This window comes from Chionomys nivalis, chromosome 3 (assembly GCF_950005125.1).
Source record: "Chionomys nivalis chromosome 3, mChiNiv1.1, whole genome shotgun sequence".
In the NCBI taxonomy this organism is placed as follows: Eukaryota; Metazoa; Chordata; class Mammalia; order Rodentia; family Cricetidae; genus Chionomys; species Chionomys nivalis.
The window spans coordinates 37003209-37025801 of NC_080088.1; the positions used below are offsets into that span (position 1 = coordinate 37003209).

The 22593-nt window shown below is 40.6% G+C and overlaps 1 protein-coding gene across 2 annotated transcripts in view; it reads left to right on the forward strand.

Moving 5' to 3' along the window:
- Positions 1-22593, forward strand: part of Crybg3 (crystallin beta-gamma domain containing 3) — a 117695-nt gene that overhangs the window by 37412 nt on the left and 57690 nt on the right. For both annotated transcript variants that reach the window (XR_009056891.1, XM_057766026.1), the window contains exons 3-7: positions 5222-5652; positions 10419-16533; positions 17930-17974; positions 18234-18349; positions 19464-19611. Coding sequence is in view for 1 of the 2 variants with exons in the window: in XM_057766026.1 (XP_057622009.1) it covers positions 5222-5652; positions 10419-16533; positions 17930-17974; positions 18234-18349; positions 19464-19611 (6855 nt within the window). In the remaining variant the exon portion in view is untranslated. The remainder of the gene's footprint in view (positions 1-5221; positions 5653-10418; positions 16534-17929; positions 17975-18233; positions 18350-19463; positions 19612-22593) is intronic.

Consider the following 22593-nt stretch of genomic DNA (forward strand, 5'->3'; position numbering starts at 1 on the left):
AATATGTATGTGTCTGAGCACAGACTTCTGCTTGGTAGAGGCGTACTGAATGGTAAATGAGTAACTGGGCTTCCCAAGGAGATACTGGGGATGATGAACCAGTGCCCAATAGAGGAATCCGTGTGTGGAGGGGCAGTCTTTCCTTCCTCCCTCCTTGCACGCAAAGCTAGAGACAGTAGGTCAGAGGCCACTATGCAGGTGGAGGAGAGGTGAAGTCCAGACTATGAGGGAATGATCTTCATATAGAATGCAGGTCTTATCTAAGTGTGAGTGGATAACAAATGCTTAGTCTAAGGACTGTGAGAAAGATTTGAAAGGCGTCCTGGTGAAGCCCTGCCTCATTTTAAGCTGCCATTCATTCGCTGATGTGTGAAAGACAAACTGCATTTCCCATGGTCAGGAGTGCCTAGAGATCAGTAGAAAGTAACCAAGAACCGAGAAAGGATTTGAGGGTCCTGGCTGTACCTGACAACGGGGCGGAGAGGATGAAAATGTTTGTGAGAACTGAAAGAGAATAAGAATTGAAGGACAGAGGTTGCTCTGAGGCCGGAGAATTGGTATGATTGATGGGCCCGTCTATATCTGTAGGGTCAGAGTTGCAAAGGTGGCAACTGGATGAGTGGCCGCTTGTGTTTGCGGGGTTTAAGAGTCAGAATTAGGATGACTGTGGTAAAAAGAGGGTCAGGAGGTAGAAGAGAAGTGAGTGTAGATTCCTGGAGTTGAGAGTGTAGAGGAACTGTCAGTGTTCTGAAGGCCTGTCCTGGTTGTGGGCAAAAAAGGCAGTCACTGTGTGGAAAGGAGGACCAAGCAAGATCTTGAAGGAAGTGTCGTCACCTTCTTTTCCATACAGTATCTTCATTTGGTAAGAGTCCCAACATCCTCACGATGCTAGCCTACTGTCGGTGTAGCCCTCCACGTGCTACCGTCTATTAAATAAGATGGCAATGCTGATTAGATTTATTAAAAATTCGTGTATCACTAGAATGTGGATTTCACAATGACAGAAATTTGAGTATATTTTCTTGGCCAGATCCAAACATAGTGTCCTTTTCATTATTTTTTAATAAATAAATAGTTTAAAGTTTACCTTGAACTAACTGCTGTTTTTCCCATCTGTTGCTGATTTCTGCTTACATTCTCCAGAAATATTTTTCCAAGTGTTCTTTGTTTGAGGGGCTTAAGTCCCACCTTCACCCAAGCCTCTCTTTTTGTTCCTTATCTCCTCTGTCTTGTTCCTGACATCATAACGACTTGTGCTTACAAAATTCTCCACACAGAGAATTGTCCAGGCTTTAGCTCTATTTTTACTTCAAAGACAAACATTCTTACTTCTCTCTAAGGCTAATATTTTCCCTTTATTGCACCTACTAGGAGTTGCTCACTTTGTCCCATCACTTTTAATTTCTATAACCTTCTAGCCTTTGCCCCCCCCCACACACACACACAAGTGCAGAGCTCCCCATGCATCAGGAATAAAAGGCTAATTTTGTCTTGGAACTTAAAAGACAATTGGTTACTCTTCCTGGTTTAAAGTCTCAAAGATTTCTTTCTGTATTGTGACTTTTCCTGTTTTGTTGCAACTTACTCACTGCCTCACACCTTGAGTTTAGAAATGGACTCACAAACTTCTGAGCAATTAAAGCTGACTAGTTACATACTGAAAGATTTTCATAGTCTGTTTATCCTCTATATTCCAACAAAAATCCGAGCATCTCTTAGACATATAAATGGAGACTTCATGTTAGTTTCCCGGCTGCCCCGACCCGAATAATCACAGGGAAACTATATTAATTATAACACTGTTTGGCTGATGGCTCAGGCATATTTCTAGCTAGCTCTTACATCTTAACCCATTTCTATTAATCTATGCATCACCATGAGGCCGTGGCCTACCAATAAGTTTTCAGCAGCTACATGACTTCTCCCCTGACACAGCCTTCTTTTCCCCTGAATTCTGTTTAGTTTTTCTGCCTAGCTCTATTCTGCCCTGCCATAGGCCAAAGCAGCTTCTTTATTAACCATAATATTAAAACACATTCACAGAATACGGGGCGAATCTCACATCATAGACATGGTTCAGTGGACCTAGAAATGTTCCCATGAATGAAAGAGCTATCTACATGTGTGGGTCTTATTTTCTAAAGGAAGAAACTGTGTGTGTGTGTGTGTGTGTGCGCGCGCGCGTGCGCGCACCCGTGCACTTGCATGTATGCCACATGTATGTTTACTAGTAAATGGAGAATAAAGATAGAGAAAAGAATTAGGTCGGTTCAGAATAGAGGACTTAGCTAATTATTTCAGATGGTGACAGCAAGACCTATAGAAGAGTTTTGAAGGAGTCGAGGAGGGTGAGTTAAACATAGCCTAGGGAAGATGGTTTAGGCAGAAAGAAAAGGAAATCAAAAATCCCAGGAGATCTGCCAGAGGATAGTCATCTTGTTGTAGTCTGGCTGTAGTCTTGGCATTTCCTACTACTTTCTGCTTTCAGAAAGGACTTTGTCCTTTGTCTGAAGACCAATATCCTGGAGGGAACAACTTAGTCTGGCTTTGGTGTTTTCCACAGACCTCCCTGGTCTCTTCTTTTCATGACTTTCAGTCTTTTATGCCAATCTCAGTGCTCTGTCATTGGTTCCTTTTTCTTTCTGTCCTTCCGTCTTCTATCACACTCTTAACACACATCATTCGTGTTTCACATGTCATACCTTGGCTCTGAAAAGCTGAAATGTCATTTTCTTTATATAGGGAGTCTCTACCCCTCCTCAAGTTAGCAAGGTCCTCCATTGTGCCCCTCCCTTTGCTTACAACTCCCTCATCCCCAGTGATCAGCATCTTGCTCAGTTGTCAACTTTCTGAAGACCATAGCTAATCATAACCAGTACAGCTAGTGCTTTCTTCTGTTTCCTTGTACTGCATGCAACAGAGTGTATGTAGATCTATGAATTTAAACAAAGGACACACAACATCACAACCTACTATGTTAAAAAATAAAAATTCTAAAAACACATGTCTTCCTCATTGCAGTTATATATTAAATGTAGAAGAACTGTATCTTTGTGCATAACTGGAATTAATGTTAGTTATTGTTTGCTTGAATCTGAGTGCTTTTATTCTGTTGACTCCTTAGAACAATGGTAAACAGGCCTATTGGCAGAAGGAAGTGGGCCCCACCTAATGAGAGCCTGTGGTTGGCCTAGCTTCATTGTTTTCCAGGCCCATGGCAAAGAACAGCTGCTTTAGATCAGATCTGAAATTTTAACTATAGAAATGCAGATTTTATTGTAGGTGTTTCAGCTAAATGTTCTTGCTTGTTCACATTTGTTTCTAAATTTAGAAACTCCCTTGTTGAGAATCTTCTAATTACTGAGAAAAAAATTCTCAGAAGATTATGAGAGGAAAACTAAGCAACTGAGACATTTAAAGACATTGCTGAAATCCTAGAAGCTGAAAATTGAAAATGAAGAGAAGCAAGCATTGATTCTTTTGCGAATCTCAAGCATCTTAGTAATACTCAGCGGCCCATAGCTCACGTTCTTCAAGTGGCCATGAGTGAGTGAAAGGCAGTCCTTTACGCTAGTTCCAGCACAGATTACAGGGCTGGCTCGTTTTGGCCGAGGAAGAAATAACCTGTTCAAAAATTAGAATGGATAAAATAAAGTAGTCAAAGGACAAAAAAGTGTCTTTCATACACGTGAGTGAACTAGCATGTCTTTTGCTAAATCACGAGGCAGCTGAGGTGAGGGCTCCACTGACCTAACGGCGGGCGCAGGCTGTATGCATCCACAGGGTGAGTGGTGCATGGACTCAAATCGCAGAGGAAAGCACTAGAAGATGAGCCTTGTAAAGACTCTGGAAGGCTGGTGTACTCCAACAGTAGAGGCGTACAAGTTATATGTAGTTCTAACGTGATATAACAGAAAAATACTCTGATAAAAAAAAATGCAATCTTACTTCCAAGGTGACCATTGACTTAAAATACTGACTTGAAATCATTTTGCTCATCATCATGTTTTTGACATTATTTTCAAGGCCTCCCAGTATATTTGCTAAGTGATTAGTGAAATTCCCTTTTAAGCTGTTTTGGACTTGGATTAGAACATGGACTGAGGCGAACAGATGACATAAATCATCACAGTAGCTTTGCTGTCTTGAAGACCAGCTTCTTACAAAACTTTGTTGTGTGAGCGTGCAGTCCCCTAGGGTGGTTTTACCTTGATGCTTGATCTTTTCCTGACTCACACTTGAGTTTCCTTTTTATGAGGACTCTTGAGCACAGTGAGGTGAGTGACAGATACTTTTGGGCGTGCATTCCATTTCCAGGTATGCAGCTATGTAAGCAAGCATGTTAAGAAGACAGGGTGAGTTGGCACATTTGCCTAAAGCTTTTTGGAAGCCTGGAAGAATGTGAGGTGAAATGCCAACACAGTCTAGGCACTCCTGGTATAATCTTAGCTTGAACAGCTTACATGAATGTTTGTGTGCTTTACTGACAGTTGAATTTTAAGCAGGTCAAATGCCTCTAAAGATGTTCAGTGTCTTCAAAGAATGCCCAATGCATTCCTTCTTTTGCATGTTATTCCCTATCAGGACTTATTGTTTTACCATGGAGGGTCTCAGTGTGTCTTTTCCATCTAGGGGAACAGTTTTGCATAATACAACAGTATCATGAATTAATATCATGATGAAATGATACCGTCAGGGTGGGTTTATTTGTCTAATTACTCAGTGTTTGAAGCACTACCCGGTAGCTCTACAGTGGTAAAGGACATATTTAAGTACCTGTAAGCTTTGCCATGATCTGCCCCTTCTCTGCATGCTCACTCTTCTCAGGGTTGAATCCTGATTCACTTCCAGTTATCGTAAACTCCTTCAAAGCTAATGCCTCACTAGACACACAGAAAGAGGCAGAGACAGAGACAGACATTAGTCAACTTTTAAGTTCTTTTCACGTGTTCCCTTTCCTTCGAGAGGCTTCTGTCACCTCTTCCAAACCTAGACTGGTTACTCCTGTTTGGGGTGTTGGAGTGCTATATGTCTCCCTTTGTGATGGTAATGTACAGCTTTGTTTAATCTGCTCTGACTCTGATCTAAGAAGGTTGTAAACAGCATGAAGAAACAAGCCTAGGGTTAGGGTCACACATGTGTCCCTGGCCTCTGTCATACACTAGCTTCAGTTTGTCTATGTTATTTTGTAAATGATGATGGCAATTTATTTTGTTTTCAGATTCCCCAAGGTGAGGACAGAAGGAACCATGCGGAGCAGCCTGCCAGTCTTCCAATGCTGGAGGATCACTCAAAGCCAAATGACCTTTCTAATTCCACATCAGAGATCAAAATGGGAGAAAGTGAGCGACAGCCGAAAGAAAGCTTTCTTCAGTTTCTTGGGAACTTATTCAATATCTCAGGAAAGTCATCTCTTGGGGAAGTTAAACAGTCTTCTTTCAAAGATGACCAGGATAAATCTGAGAAAGGCCCACAGACTCCCAGCGGCCCTCCTGATGAGGGGATCCAGAGGGAGAAGGAGATTGCCAGCAGCCCTGTGAGGATTCAGGTACTTCCCGTGGATGAACAAGAGTCTAACTCCTCAGAACTGTCTGATGCCTTTTCTTTGGATACAACGCAGGACAGCGAACAGGAAACCACTGATACGCTGAAGTAAGTTTTTGGACCTAACTTTGAGCCTGGGTGGTAGTCCTCATTAACTGGAGGACTTGGAAAAGGTGTGCTCAACTCTTTCTTCTGCCAGATCCCAGATGACATCGTTGTGTCTCTAAATGTCCCTGGGCTTTTGTGCCGCTATAGTGGGCTGCTAACATCTTATTGGTGCTAAATTTATATTAGTGGAAGAATTGTCTTAAATTCAAGATTTTCTTGCCATGAGTATTTCCAACTGGGAAGTGCTACTGTGTCAGGACAGGCAGTGTGCTCTGCACATGCCTCTGAGGAGCTTGGGTTGAGATTTGTATTCCCATTACTTCAATGACATTCTCTCTCTCTCTCTCTCTCTCTCTCTCTCTCTCTCTCTCTCTCTCTCTTTCTCCCTCTCTCTCCCTCCTCCTTTCCTGTCCTTCCTTCCTCCCTCCCTTCCTTCTGTCTTCATTTCTATTTCTTTTGTTCCTCCTCCTTGGTGGAATGCAATTAAAGGGGTTAAAAATAAATCAAGAAAGTAGCTCTCTTCATGAAACTGGATTTATGAAATTCTTCCACAGCTCTAACAAAGTAGAGGTTTTTTTTTTTTAATTCAAGAAGCATTTCAACACCCTTGTTCTTCTTTTGATTAAAGAACAGGTATAAACTTGCTTTTTTATATTCAAATATACTAGACAGAGAATTTTATATCTCCCATATTGTCATGACTCTGTCTAATACATTAGATCTTTTCTTTCCTCCTTGACAAAGACTCTCTTCTGTTGGCTAGAGAGATGCTTTAAGCAGCTATCCTGATAAGTGAAGGGACATACTGAGGAGTAGAGGCAGTTCCTGTGGCTTCACGTTGGTTAATTTCTGTTATCATTTTTATGGTTTTCACAGGTTCACAGTCATCATGAAAAGCTACTTTGTCAAGTAGCTCTTTTCAAAAAACCAACTTTGTTAGTTGTATTGTTTTCCTTTACATAGAACAGTTAGAAGCTTTCCCTATCATGGAAGAGAATATGCTTAACTATGTGCTTTGAAAGGAGGTAAATATTGTTTAAAGAAGTGAGTTATTAAACATGTTTTCTAAAAGCCTAATTGTTATTTGCAGGCTGCTAGACTTTTTTGTGATAAACGATGATACCTCTGTGGCTGAAATAGCAGGTGTATCAAGTTTATCTGTACTGTAGCAGAGCACTGTTCCAGCCTTTAAGGCTGAGTAAACATTCCCATGACGTGCTAGTGTCTTGGGCATCTCTGCCTGTTTTTTGTAAATGCATGTAATCTCCTAATATTTTACTTTTATTTGGGGGATCATATATCTTTATGGATAAAAGTCAGCTGCATGATTACACATATGAAATTCTCTTTTCTCTGTTCAGCTTGTGAAAGACAGACCCTTTAGCTTTTGTTTGTTTTTGTTCTTCTGAAACAGGGTCTATTTATCATTTAGCCCTGGCTATGTAGATCCAGGCTGGCCCCAAACTCAGAGTTAGTCCTGTCTCTGACTCCCAAATGCTAGGAGTGTGTGCCACCATGTCCACATAAAGTCACCTTTTTAGCAGCTCTATTTTATATAAAAATAATGAAAATATAGGACATTTTTATGTTTTTATCATTATTCAGTTATATTGATTCTACTGTGACCTATGAAAGAACAGTGTAGAAACTAGACAGTGTTGGCTGACTGATCCTTTAAATCATGGTAGCATAGCTGCTCAGGACTGAAGCAACTAATTATGATGCATCAAGCCAGGCTTGCGACTTTGATGTTCAATGCTTTAAATATGGCAGTTGCTTTATATAGTGAGTGCACACTTGGGTTACAAATATGTAGTATTTCCATTGCTGCAGAAGATTATCTGGTTAGAACTTTAAGCCAAAGCATTAAATTCATCATAGTTGAAATTATGCAGAAAGTCCTAAAAATATAAAAGTATAACACTGATTCCTCTCTCAATACTCCACAACTATACAAGGCATTGCTATAGTAAGATTATAATTATTGTACAGGACAAAATGCTTTGAGATCTAGTTCAGCCAAAGCTGGTTACAAGTTATCTATATTTATTCGGCATGACAAATAATGCTCTGCTTCCTATTTTCTCTTTCACTGGGATCATGTATATTCCTTTATCCATTTCTGGATCTGGGTCATATTTTGGAAGAAAAATTGTCATCTACTGAGCATAGGTTTTAAGAATATATAGTTTTATAATTATATAAGTATAATATAGTTTTAAGGAACATAACTTTGAAAGAAAAAAGCATCCCAGGAACTGTTAGTTATTCCAGCATCTGGAATCCAGCATGTTTTTCTGAAAGGTTCTTGTATTTTTTGAATTTATACATGCTGATATGGGATTTGCCAGTAACACTACTTTTGTCTGAGTTTATGAATATTTTGAATAATCTGTATGAATATTCAAATGTGAAATTTTGAGTTTGTATGACAATTTTGCCTGCATGTATGTCTGTGCACTGTGTGCCTGCCTGGGCCCGCAGAGTTCAAAGAGAGTGTTGGACACTTTGGAGCTGGAGTAAGGGTGGTTGTGAGCTGCCACGCATGTGCAGCGAATGGAACCAAGGTCCCCTGCAAGAGCAACAAGGGCTCTTGATCACTATGCCACACCTACAGCCCCTGTGTGTGTCTTCTTAAATTTTCTTAGAAAGCCTGCCTTATCCAAAGTGAGGCTTTGTTTTCCAATTCTTTGATCTAGTCTGAAACTCATACTGTAGCTAAAAGTCACTATTGCAAGGACCTAGTTTGGTTAATTGATAATGAACAGTAAAACAAATGAATGGAACAGACTCATTTTCTTGTCTATACTTACAGCATGGTAAGATTTTTAGGAGCCAGCATTTATATGAGGTGAAATAAACGAGTTCAGCTAAAATTTAAGATATATGTAAGAGATGTAAAATTTAAGATGTATGCTGAAGTTTTTATATGCTGAAGGAGAGGCACTTGACTTTATTATTGTGATAAATCTTGCTTTCTTAACATTGCTTTAAAAGTCGAGATGAACTGTGTTTTTAAAGGTATTGGAAAACTAACTCAATTTTCCACGTTTCGTATGGATTCTATAGTAATGTTTTAGATCATGCTAGGCGTTACCTGAAAAAGTCACATAGCGAGTATTTCTACCATTGATCCTTATATTCAGGACCCTACATTGTAACATGAGCTCAGAACTTAAACACTTTAATATCACTCTTAAGGATCAAGATATGGAGGCTGGAGAAATGGCTCAGTAGTTGAGAGCACTTGCCGCTCTTGAAGAGGACCCAGGTTCAGTTCTAGCACCCAGGTCAGGTGGTTCACCAACACCTGTACCTCTAGTTCTGGAGGATTTGATGCCATTCCCTACTGTTCACAGGCACCTGCATTCACATGGCACACGTGCATACGTTCAGAAGCACATACATACATGCATACACATATGCACACACATACACACACATATGCACATAAAATAAAAGGTAAATCATAAAGAAGACAGCCTGAAGTAGATTGCTTTATGTTTGGAATAATTATCAGCCATATATTAATTCACACAAAGCATTGCATAGATGCTATTTTCTAGATCTTTCGTGAAGTATTTAATTATGCCGAGCTGATGATGGCAAATATATGTTCCCTCAGATCGTTAATAGAATACTTGGGAAAAACTCCTTAGCTCTCTTACTTAATGTGGTAATTGTTGTGGTCTGTAAATTGGGAGGGAATTGAGAGGTCAGAGACTAAATATTTGTCTTTAGAAGAAGGGTTCAGTTTGGGTGGAGGTAATTTTTGAGCTCCATTCTTAGAGCTTAGGATTGAGGTCACTTTCCCTTTCATGATAAAATTAAGGGAGGAGGAATGGTGTTTATATAGGGCTACAAAGCCACCTGGCCTCTCTGGGAGCTTCAGAAGTAGATTCTTCCCAGTAAGCTTGATGGTGAAAACATCAGGAACTTTCTGCTGCAGTCGGTTCTCCGGTCTTTGTAGAACTCCATTCACCCAAGCAGTTTAGCACTTACCACAAGTGGGATATTCGAAAAACTCAGTATGAGAGGAAATTGTTAGGAATTCTATTATTGATTGAATTAATGCCTATTCCGTGCTAACTATGAGTGACGCATCTTGTTCCTAGCTAAAACTCCTCCAGCTTGTGCACTAAAAAGTTGCCATTCAAGCCGGGCGATGGTGGCGCACGCCTTTAATCCCAGCACTCGGGAGGCAGAGGCAGGCGGATCTCTGTGAGTTCGAGACCAGCCTGGTCTACAGAGCTAGTTCCAGGATAGGCTCCAAAGCCACAGAGAAACCCTGTCTCGAAAAACAAAAAAAAAAAAAAACAAAAAAAAAATTGCCGTTCAAATTCACATGAAAATTAAAGGCATAGATACTTGCCCTGATATTCTGATTGGCTATAGAAATCAGTAATATGTAAGTTTAATGGTACCAACGCAAAGCACGGTCAGTGTTCTGCCTTAGGGTAGGGTGTTTGGGGATCAGAAGAAGAACCCAAGCCTTGGTGTGTCATTCTGTGTTCTTTCTATTACCCACAATTAGAAATATATATGCAGTGAGATAAGAAGGAAAAGTTCTGAGGAGTTCATATGGTATGATAATTACAGGCTGTTTGTCAGATTTTTACTATTTTTAATAAAACAGGTAAACTTTAAAATTCCTAGAATATTCTCTAAAACTTGTTACAGGAGACATAGTATTTGAAGGATATACTCCACAGTGGTACACTGTTATTAATTATATCGCTTGATACCCATGCTGTTTCTTTTCACAGAAGAGACACTGTTGGTAAACCCGAGAGGCCTTCGGTAACATATGCAACATATCGAGGCCCCACACAAATCAGGAAGTACTTGAAGCAGCAGACTGTGTTGGAAACTGTGAATCACTTAGACAGAGAAGACGAAAGCTCTGACTCCAGTACACACACACATACAGGGTCTAGAAATATAATGGACCCTGTGATGGCCCCATTGTCGTCAGCCAGCAAAGAGGTAGCCACAAAAGACTGTTTGCTTGGGGGTCCATTAGAAGTCCGTGGCTACAGCCAAATAAATCTCAACATAGAAAGCCATCTGGAAAATGACCCAGCGTTGCAGAATAGTGCTTCATCTGAGACTATTTTAGATAAAAATAGCCATGGAGGCTCTGGGAGAAGTCGGGCCTCCTCTTCTTCAGTGTCTAACCCCAGCTATGTTGTTGGGGAAGGTGACTCACAGCCTGAGAGGAGTTTGGTATGTTCATCATTGTTTATAGGAAGCAGAAGCAGCCAACTCCCTTGTCCAGAATTTCAGAGAAAAACTGCAACAGAAAATACGTGGAGGGAAAACAGCTCTATGATGGGCGATGGGGTGTCAGTGCCAAGAGAGGAACATGTTGAGCCTCAGAGACCTGCTGTTTCTGATTTCTCTTGTAGTAAATCTGATGGGAGTGTCACTACCAAAGTGGAAAGTACAAATTTGTCAAGTCCAAATAAATCAATTAGACATGAAGATGTACGGTTGCCAGAGAGTAAGTGTTGTGACAAGCCAGCCGCAGATAACCCATCAAGAAAGAATGTCAATCACACCAGCATTGCTGCTCTCCAGGGACATGCTGTGACAGACTCCGAGCTTGTTAATGAAGGAAAGAGGTTACCTGCAAAAGAATCACAGAAAAATGTGGTTTCAGAAATTATGCAAGAAACAGAAGGTGCCTCTGGGGGTGAGCCCACAACTTTAAGTCATCAAAGAGCTCCAGAAGATGGAATTGAGTCCTTACCCAAAGATACTGAGCCACTGTGTAAAGCAGAAGCCCAAAGGCTTGGTTTGGGAGTACATGGCAAAACTCACAGTGTGGGAAAAAATCAAGAGGAGCTTGGTTCTTTAAAATACATCAATGACTCAGCAGTTGTAGCAAGCGTAGAAAGTGAGACAGCACCTAACGTGATTTTTGAACTAAATAGAAATCCTGTTTCAGAATCTCCTTTACATGCAGAGAATCCACAAAGCACTCAAGTTTTCCCTGGTGCTGAGACACTTCTTAACCTTGACTGTAAAACATCTGATTGCAGTGCCTCACCGTCCACCTTTGCTTCTAGACTCGACATGCTGTGCAAGTTGGATTTCCCTGGCTTAAAGAGTGAGCGAACTCTGTCCAATGAAGCTGGACAGGGCCACATTTTCTCTCATCCTAGTGAGTGTCAAGATGTAGGAAATCATTCTGAGGCTGCAGACAGGGAGAATCCTTCCCTTCACCTTGGACATGCGTCTATCATCCTTGAGTCCAAGGACACTCTTCCTGATAGTGAAAAATGCCAGTTTCCTTTAGGTCCTAAAACCGTTGGCACTCATTTAGCTGGGGTAGATCTGTTGGACTGTGAACATGGAGGTGTCTCTGAGGGTTACAATTCTGTTTCATCTCATGGTCTTAAGAAAGCAGGGTTAATGTCCTCAAACACTAAAGCAAGTAGCCCCACAGAGAAGACTGATTCTCTTTCCTTGGAAACCCAAGCTGTTAAAATGTTGTTCCAAGAAGAGGTTGATGCTCAGAGCAGCTTCCCTGTTGCATTGCATTCTGGAAAAGGGAAAGCCTTGTCCAAGCTGTCTGTCTCTCAAGCAGAACCCAGAGACATTTCTCGGGATGAACTTTCTTTTCCTCGGTTAACAGTTGCAAATGAGCTAGCCGAGACTGTCTTATCAGAATTAAATTCTCTGGAGATTAAAAAGGACAAGAATGGTCAATCAGTGCATCACAAGGAGATGACAGAAATGTGTTTAGGTGGTGGCTTTAAAGAGAATCACCAGGCTGGAATGTCTCCTGCTTCTCAACATCACAGTGCACAAGAAACAGAGATAGACACCCTAGATAATCCTGCTTCTCTTCTCAAAAGCAATCAGCCTGGGATTGTACCTCTTGGTCCAGAGGAGGAATCCACGAGGCACATGGCACAGAACTGTAAAGCTAGCATGTGCATAATCAGTCCATCTTTGGCCTCTTGTATGACTAAAAAGAGTTCTAGTGTCTCTGAAATCGAAGAACTGAGTTCAGATAATATTTCTCCAAAATTCCAAGAAACTGACAACACACAAGTATATTCATCTTTTCTGGGTTCTAATGCCTGTTTAGAGAAAAACGGGTTTACATCCGAGGACCCTAGCTTAGTCAATGTGCCCTCTCTGCTGGGGTCAGAAGGGGAAGAAGCCTCCTCTCCCAGAGAAAACTCTTACGTCCAGACTGCTGGTGCTCGTGGTCCATCTTTGTCTTGTCACTCTAAAGGAGAGAGCACAGCTATAGGCTCTCATGATCTCCCCAGTCATTTGGATTCTTTAAAGGTTACTGTAAATCTCACATATGAAGGTGCTTCTGTTACCAACCCTCTGGGCTCTCATAGTGCTGATTTGGAATTAGAGACGTCTAGCCCAAAAGGGGCAAAAGCAATGCCATGTCAGGGCTATTTGGGGACTCAGACTAGGAAGGTATGTCTCAATTTCCCAGCCACTGACTGCTTTGACAGTCCCATGAAGACAGAGACGGGAACAGTTGCTGGGGCGCCAGTGTCAGTTAACAGCTCACGCCAGCAGTGTTCTGAAGCATCTGCTGACCAGACAGAAGCAAGGAGAAGAGCACATGGCCAACTTTTACTCAAAAGTGGTTTACTCTCAAAAGCTGATACATTGGTTAAGGAGATTTTGAGTTCTGTCAGGGAAGAACTGAAATCCAAATACACGGTTGGTACCTGCCAGGAGCATCCAGCCAAAGATGATGGAATGAACCCAGGTGCTGTGAAAGAAGATAACCCATCAGAAGTGACGTTAGCGGGCATCCAGCTGAAAGAGTGTGTGGAAGAGAGAAGTGTGGAAAATATGTCAGAGGTCAAAGAGGAGGAGGAGGACAGTGTTTCACCTGCAGCTGGTGAGACTAGTCTCCTTTTTGATTTCGATAGAGTGAATATCTCTTGTCTGTTAGAAGAACAGACCAGGGAATTAGTCGATGAGGTTATTTGTGCAGTCCAAGAAAATCTGACTGATGCTTTCAGTGATACTGAAAATATCTGGGTATCTGAACCTCAGTCTGACACTTCAAAGATTCTGAACAGTGGTGGCACTGAACCACCTGGTATCATTAGGGAGTTCTTGGTATCAGAACAGGCAGCAAATCAAAGCACGTGTGAAATTAGTGCAAATAAACTATTAGGTAAATTCTCTTCCATAAGTAACTTAGTAAGTGGCACTGAGTCAATTAAAGGAAGAGAGATTGTTCCCTGTCAGCAGTCCCCGGGTTTTGGGAGCGGAGCTGAACAGTCTGATAATATACATTTGCCGCAATCAGAGACTGTTTTACAAGCTGAAGACATGCCCCATACAAGGTTAGATGATGAAGTGAAGCCACATTTATTTGTCAGTGAGGACCATAAAAAGGCAGCAGAAACAGAGTGTGTGGATAATCACAAAATGGCAACAGAAGATACTAGAACTCTTGTATTAAATTCCAACTTGCCTCCATTTGCAAATGATGATGTCCACACGCCTGGCACCTCAAAAAACAGTTTGTCTGACAGCCTTGTATGCATATCTGAAAAAAGTTTGCTGGGACATACCAAAAGCACACCCCTTGTAATGTCAGATATGGGGAAAGCACACAAAAAGGATAATGAAGTAAATGTAGGGAAAATCACGCATATACCTTCCATGTTAGAGATAGGAAAGCCAAGTAAAAGGGATGCTGAATTGAGTATTATGAAACACGAAGCAGCCCCTCTTATGTCACAGAAAGAAAAAGCATGTAAAAAGGATGCTGGATTGAACATTGCAAAAACTGAGCCAGAGGTTGGCATTCTTGCAAGGGGAGGCATATACCAAATGGATGCTCAGGTACATGTTGAAAAACCTGAGGAACCACCTGCCACTTTGGGAATGGAAAAAGCTTATAAGATGGATAGCGAAGGGGACATTGGCAAACCTGAGGTGTCAGAAATGTCAGAAATGAAAAATATCCATCAAAAAGATGCTGAGGGAGATATTGTAAAAACTGAGGTAACACCTGTTTCAATTGGAATGGAAAATATTTGCCAAAAACATGCTGAAGGGGATGTTGGAAAGGCAGGGGTCGCATCTGTTCTGTCAGAGGTGGAAAATACCTACCAAAAAGATGGTGAGGGGATTGCTTCAAAAGCTGAAGGGACGGATCCCTTAGGAATGGAATATACTTACCAAAAGGATGACGAAAGTGGTGTCGCAAAGACTGATGTGATAGCTGTTGAATTGGAAATGGAAGATGGTAGCCCAAAGGGCCCTGAAGGAGACCCTGACAACACTGAAGGGATGTCTGTTAGGTTCACAGCGGGAAACGCTTATCAGAAAGACACTGACAGGGTTAGTGGAAAGATAGAGAGACCTGTGTCGGAAATGGAAAGTACTTACCAAAAGGATGCTGAAGATGTCTGTAGAAATGTCGTAATAGTCCCACTTGTGTTAGACGTGAAAGAAACATGCCACGAGGCAGTACATTCTTCCTTGGATATTTTGGAGAAAAGAGCTCAAAGAGATACTGAACAGTCAAATGGAACAACTGAGTCCATGCCTTCTAAGACAGAAATGGAAGTAACAGCCCTGAAAGATTCTAGTGGCAGCATTGAGAACCTCAAAGTGTTGCCTATGGAGGTAACCATCGAGAAAACCAATGGAACACCACCAGAGGTGACCATTACACAAGTGGAGGTCATGCATCCTGTTGCTGAAAGTGAAAAGGATCCTCAAGAATACATGGAGAAGAGTGTTGTAGAAAGAGAAGAGTGGTCTGGTGACATAAAGGAGGGATTGATCCCACATGATGACAGATTTGCATTGCATTTCAGAGGTTATGAGTCACCGACATTAAGTAAGGATTATGAGGGCTACCCAGCCTTAGCAATGCCAGATTTTCAAGAGGAGGACTCAGTAGTAAGGTTCAACAAAATAAAGTCTGTTACTTCAGTATATGACAAGAGGAGAGATCTGGATTATAGCGATGAAAAGGAAGAGTCACATTTAGCCTTTATTCCTCAGGACGAACAAGAGAATTCTTCCTTCACTATCTTATACGAGGAGCCCCTTCAGGAGGAGGACAAGTATGCTCCCACCGAATTAAGAGGGACACAATCTGTCTTATTTCCTGACACTTCCTCCAACAGCATGTCTGGCCTCGCGTGTGAAAGGTCTGAGAGCAGAACTGACCTGGTCCATCACTTTGAAAAAGAAGGCAAACTGGGCGAGGCATTTGATGGAGATAATTCAGAAATGTTCCTATCAGTGGAAGCCAAAAGGTACAAAATTTACCCCTTAGCCCTGAGTCCCATTTATGAGGATGACAGCTCACAGGAGGACGTCCTGTCCAGCGAGGTCTCGCCGGGTCACCATGGCTCCACAAAATCAAGAGAGAGTGCAAACCAGCCGTCATCTGTCCTGTCCCTCCTCCAGTCGGTGTCGGAGCGCTTACAGAGAAATTTCGATGAAGATGACAGGCAGGTGGCTGAGGACGATGAGGAGGAAGCAGCTGCAGCTTCTGGGAAAGGTTGGAGAGCCGAAAGGAGGGAGCGTGTCACCTTCGACTTGGCGGATCCCTCCGTCACCTTTTACCCTGACGATGACCAGGAAAGCCCTGGGCTCTCAGAGCCCTATGTGGAAGCCAGTGAACCGACCACCTCCAACCTGCAGCTTGGCCTGTGGCCAGAAAAGGTATCACTTCTGCAGAAATCAGATCTGACTTCCAAGCTGCACTCTTCCCTGAAGAGTGCCTATCATCAGTATCTGCAGACTTCCAGGACGCATTCCTCAGAAGCAGGAACCAGATTTGGTGGTGTCTTTCAGGAGCCCGTGTCCAAGTACTTCCGTGTCCAAGACCATGCAGGCAGATTGAGTCCTTATATAGAGGTAAGTTCCTGGGATCTTTAACTAGTGAAGCAGAAATCTCGGTTGTGAGACTATCTGAAGGTTTATAAAGAAAACCCGTGTGTTGGGAGGAGCACGATAGCGGAGGCCTGGAAGTTTGGGAGGCTATGACAACGGAACTGCAAGTTCTGGGCTAACCTGGCATCTTAGTGGGACCCTGCGTAAAAGAAAAGAAACAAAAAGAGCTGTGTGTATATAGATCAAGAGTGGTCACCTAGCACGCAAGGACAAGGTTCACTTTACACACACACACACAGTACTTTGAGAAGTAAATTTTGTTGTTTTATAACTTGAGGAATATCCTTTGAAGCATGTCATAACATATCTTTTAGTTATCTGTTAACAACAGGAAAGCAAAATTGCTTAGAATGTAAAGGCCCTATTAGAGAAACCAGTGATTTCACAGTCTTTGGCTAATATTTCAGTATAAATGAAGTGATGATTTATTGAGTTTCTCAGATTACTGTATATTGCTACTTCCCATTTAACTGATGTCATGAAAATCTCTGTTCAGAAACATTTTTACTTCTTTGCCTTGCCACGTCCTTCACCCAAAGCAGGGTGCCGAGCAGCCTGATAAGAAAAACAAAAAGCCACATTATAGCTGAAAAACACTTTCAACTTCAGTTAACATTTTTCCTTGGCTTAGAAACACTCATATGTTTAACGTGGAATATTATTTGATCATGGAGTTTTCTTTGTTGGCATTGCCAATACCATGGAACTTTCTCGAGAATCCTCAAGGCCTCTATCTTGACTTTGAACTAACTTAGTAACTTAGTAATACTTGAATACTGAGCAGTTACCCTAAAAACCAAGATGATTTAAAAATAAATGATGGTATTAGATGAAATTTTGGTTTTTCTGGTACCTGCTACTTACCAAATACAGCAGACCCTCTTCACAAATACAAAATCTGGTTTCTGCGTTTTCCGCTTTGTCTCCCTACTCCTGACTGTTCTCTATGTTTCCACACCAAGGAACAATCAAGGAGGCTCTCTTCCTGGAATATTTCTCACTGTTTTTTACCCCAGTTTTTCACTGTTTAAAATCCTGTTCTTTTAAGAGAGCCTCGCCAGCCCACAGCCTCCCTCCCTCCCCTCGCTGCTGCTGCCATGACTGTGTTTTCAGTTGTTATTGGAGTGTGATCATCTATTAGTTCCTTCTGAGCTGTGCATTTCTTGAAAGCAGGGACATTTTTACTTTCTTCTATACTTACAGTTTGTTTTCCTGGGCTATAGAAGCATGTATACATGGCATGGTTATCTAGTCACTGTGTGACAGATTGGGTTTGACTCTGGAGAATGTGGACTCTGTATGTAGACATATATATTTTTTTCCCTGCTATATCTTAGTTGTTGCACTTTTACTATTTCAGAATGTTGACACACAAACTCTGAGGTGTAACCCAAGGCCTGGGAAGGTAAGCATGTTGTTCTCTTGTGGGCTGATATAAACGCTGAAACTCTGGTTGCTTTCAGGCATTGAAGACAAATCCTGTTAACTGACTTAGAGTTTTTAATCGTTTTTTAAACTTACGGGATTAACATCTGCAATAATTACTAAAAACATTCGCTTTGCTCATGCAGGGAAGTTTATTGTTTATATTCTATGACATTTTTAACTTCTTTAAGCATTCTGAAAATTAGTCACTATGCCAACCTACTTACTGTATGTTACAGATGATTATCTATGATCTCCATGGAAATAAATATAAACAAGAAGTCTACTGTAATGTTCCTGATGCTACAACATGGTCTTTCCCGAATGGGGCACTGATAAAAGTTGTAAGGGGCTGGTAAGAACCCTTTTGAAATGTTACAGCCTATTATTTAGAATTAACCATGGCTTCTTATAATTATCCTTTGTAGCACTTATTAAGGTCATATTCTTTTCCCTCAATTTACTAGAATATTTGAAAGATTAATAGTGTTTTATAGCTTACTCCTTTTATTTACTATGACATGCTATATAGGCTATTTTTAGTACTTAATGCCTGCAGTGGATTGCAAGATCCAATGTATACCATCAACGCTATTTTATAATTGCAGTATTATCTAAATAGATTTGCAAGACAAGTAAATGAAACATGGCCTTGAAAAAATGAGTTCAGAGTTGTGGGAAGCTATGGAATGTGAAGGCCACACGGAGCCATTTGTATAGTTGAATTCCTATGGTGGTGGAAAAATGATGGACAGCCTCCTTTGTCATTATGGACACTGCCCCGTGGACATACTGGAGCCAGAGTTTCCGTGTCCAGTGTTTAGGTTAGCCCGGGCCAGTATGTGGGCTGTAAACAATGTGGTGTAGTGTTGTCTTCAAGAAAGAAAATGGATTCATGTCTGTAGTACCCAGTGATAGAGCAGTTAAGACAGAAACATAACTTGGCTTCCTTAAATTATTTTTGTATAAATGTAAGGTTTTATGTATGTGACATATTAAAGTATATTTGTATAAATACATAGTCATGTTTCTATTGTTATACAGTGTTTAATGTTTTAAATTTTATTTAATATTTTTCATTTCATATGTATGAGTGCTTTGGCTACATGTATGGAGGTGCACCACATGCAGGCCTGGTGCCTGTGGTGGTCAGATGAAGGTGTTACTGGAATTATGTATGGTTGTGACCCATATGATGGAAACTGAGGTCAGGTCCTCTGCAAGAGTAGCAAGTGCTTTTGACTGCTGAGCCATGTCTCCAGTCCCCTCCCATTTTCAGTATTTTCATTTCTAATTTGTAGAGATATTTTTAAACTTGTTAGTCTATATTATTATTTCTATAGTACCATTATATGCTAATAGCAGGAGCTAACCTAGCTTCAAAAAATTCATACAGTGGTCTGTGACCTACTCAGTGCCCGTTCCTAGTGATGTCGACTTACCAGCACCTTGTGCTTCTGTTTACTCAGCTGGATTTTATATGAGAAGCCCCATTTCCAAGGTCAGAAATGTGTTTTGGAAGAAGGGGAAAAGGTTTTAAATCGGGACTGGCTTCTTCAGAACAAGAAGCACCCAGAAAGAAACTTTGTACTGGGCTCTATCAAGCGTGTCTTAAAGGTAATGTAGCCATTCATTTGCCACTGTATTTATTTTGGTTTTAATCACCTAGTGAAGTTGTCCTGTGGCCCAACACTGCTAAGAAATAGTTTGTGCTAATGTATTAATCTTCATATTTAAATTTATACATGTCAGATGTTTAAGCAAATGATAACTTAAAATTTAAAAAGTAAATTTATAAAATTTAATAATTTTGAATGATAACTATATGTGTGTGTATATATATATATATAAACATAGATAAAATGCTAGGTATAATTACTGTAGGAATATTTAAGAAAAAAGGTAGTAGTTCCAAATCATTTTCTAACTTAAATACTGCTACGTAGTATGACTGTGTTGCGTGCATGTTTGCTTGTATGTGGGTGGGTATGTATATATGTAAATGTGCTGGGGCATGTTAGAGAAAGAAAAAATGGGAAAGGAAATGAAAGTGTTGCTGTTCAGTTTTCTGTTCGAGACTTATTGAAGATGAGGGAGGTCTTCCAGCACAGAGCCTCTATGGCGGGCTTTCTTTTGGACTGCTACCAGCTCCCATATAAAGCTACAGAGACAATTACTTGTCAGTGTTCAACCTTATCTTATCTTTGTCCCACTAGCTTTTATAATTTAACTTGTTTCTCTTCATCTACATTTTGCTTTAGGTCTTTTAACTTTTCTTTCATTCTGTATATCCTACTCCATGGCTGGCTGGCTGACCTTTGGCAACTCTTTCTTTTTCCCTCATTTTCTCTCCTCTTAAGCCTAGATCCTCTTACTTATTCTATCTGCCCATCAGTCCTGCCTTTCCCTTTTCTGCCTAGCTATTGGCTGTTCAGTTTTTTATTAGACCAATCAGGTGCCTTGGGCAGGCAAGGCAACACCTCTTTACACTGTTAAACAAATTCAGCATAAATAAAACACACCTTTAAATAGTTAAAGTGATATTCCACAACATAAAAATAACACTTTACACAATTAAAGTAATATTATTCCACAACAAGGCTCTGTGTTGGCTAGAGGAGGAGTGATTACTGATGAGGGCAGACCTCAGATAAGAACAGGATCCTGTCTCTATGTCATCAAAACATATGACATGATACAGTGTAGTTAATAATGTGGTGATCATAGATATGGAGGGTGTGTGTGTGCATGTACACATAACAATAGTACTTAAGAGAATGAAGTAATGAATTTTGGAGCTTGAGGAGCACAGGAGGAGTTGGAATGGGAGGAAGGGATATATATATTCAGTGCTCAAGTATGAAGTTCTGAAGAAAATTTTAAAAGCTACCAGTTGTGTAGAAATATTTCATGATTTGATCCATGTTATAAAACTTGATAGTTGTAAAGAAAAATTAAAGGTAGTATATAGAAACACCCAAGTTATAATTATGTGTCTATATGTATTATATGTGAATCAGAACTATGAACAAATTCATGTCTAACAAGTATTTGTGACTGCTTACATAGACCTGATGACTGTAGGGGATAGACATATTGCAGTCTTTGAGTCTTATTTCAGTTTGCTTAAAGTCTGGAGAAGAATTTGACTTGGGAAGTATGCTCAGGGGACACCTGGGACATGCAGGGAAAAGGCACCGCCAAAATAAAGTGTATCTGAGTTAGAATCTTGAACAGATGAACAAGAATTAGCGTGGTAGACAAGTGAGGCTTGGCATAGCCTCTTTGTTCAAACAAGTGGGAGAGCATTAATGGGTCCATGGCAGAGAAGACAGTGTCTTCTTGCATTTTTGGAACTACCTGTGACAGTGTCAGCAAAACCAGTTTAAGTGGTCATTTAATTATCAAACCTAGTAAAAGTTTCCTCAGATGAATCATTAAGATGTAGGTAGAATCTTTGGGATTTGCATAGCTTGTGGTTTTGTGCCTTCCTTGTGACTGTCAGGTACCAAGTCAAACCTAGTGGAGGAAAAGTGGAGATTTGGCAACCAGCCAGTCTTACAACTACTAACTCAAACAAGAGCACAATCAAACAAATTTAATCCGCTGAGTATAGAAATTTAAATGCATATTTGAACGTCTACCTTTTGCTTAGAATATATTATAAGAAAAATGAGTCGTGCTCACATTTTTTTCTCTCTTCCATTGTTTGTTCATTGAGCCATTTTTTTTTCAGTTGTAGTGTGATTGATCACATGTCTTCAACAAACCAACTTTTAGTATGGGAGGAAAATAAAACTATTAAACCTCAAGCAGAAAATGCAGAAATATTTTAGAAAGTGAAACTCAGGCATGGAACTCCTTTCTTCTTCCGCTCTGTCGGAATTCCGCCTAGGGATGCCTAGACTTGTCTCAGCCAACGTTACCTGTTTCATCATCTTGATTTTAGTTGCTCTCCTCTGAACTTAAGGTCCCGATTTAATGATGTCTTCACTTCATAGTGAGCAAATGCAGCAGGGACCTTCAGTGTTCAGCATGTGTTGATTCTATTTAAGGGTCATTATTTGCAGGCAATGAAAATGATTAGTGTTGGGGGTGACAGCACAGTGACTCCAATGCAGTCTTTTCTGAAATCAGAGTCAGTGTTGTAAATTTCCTTGTTTACTATTTATTCCTTGTACATCCATTTCAAAGGTACGATCCTTTCATTCTGACCAGAAATCACTAGGGTTAATGCTGACATTAGTGAACACTGAAGAGAGATTGTTGTTAGACTAAAGGCGTCTTGTGTAAGATGGAGAAAAACTGATCATTCTTTTTATCCTTTTTGTTAACTACAATTCATTCTTACTGTTTCTCCTCTATAACCTTAACTTACATATATTAATCATATGAGACTTTACCAAGATACATTTGCAAAATAAAGCATGATTGGAAAAGTATTGAATAAAGCCTGCACTCTTTTGAGTCATCTTGTTTATCGTTGCTAAGTTACCGTAAAGAACCCTCTAGTTGTAAGAGTTTGACTGCCTTTGTCCATCAGTAATTATACGAGTTTTGAAAAGATGGCTGCTTTTGTGAATACTCACCCCAAAGACA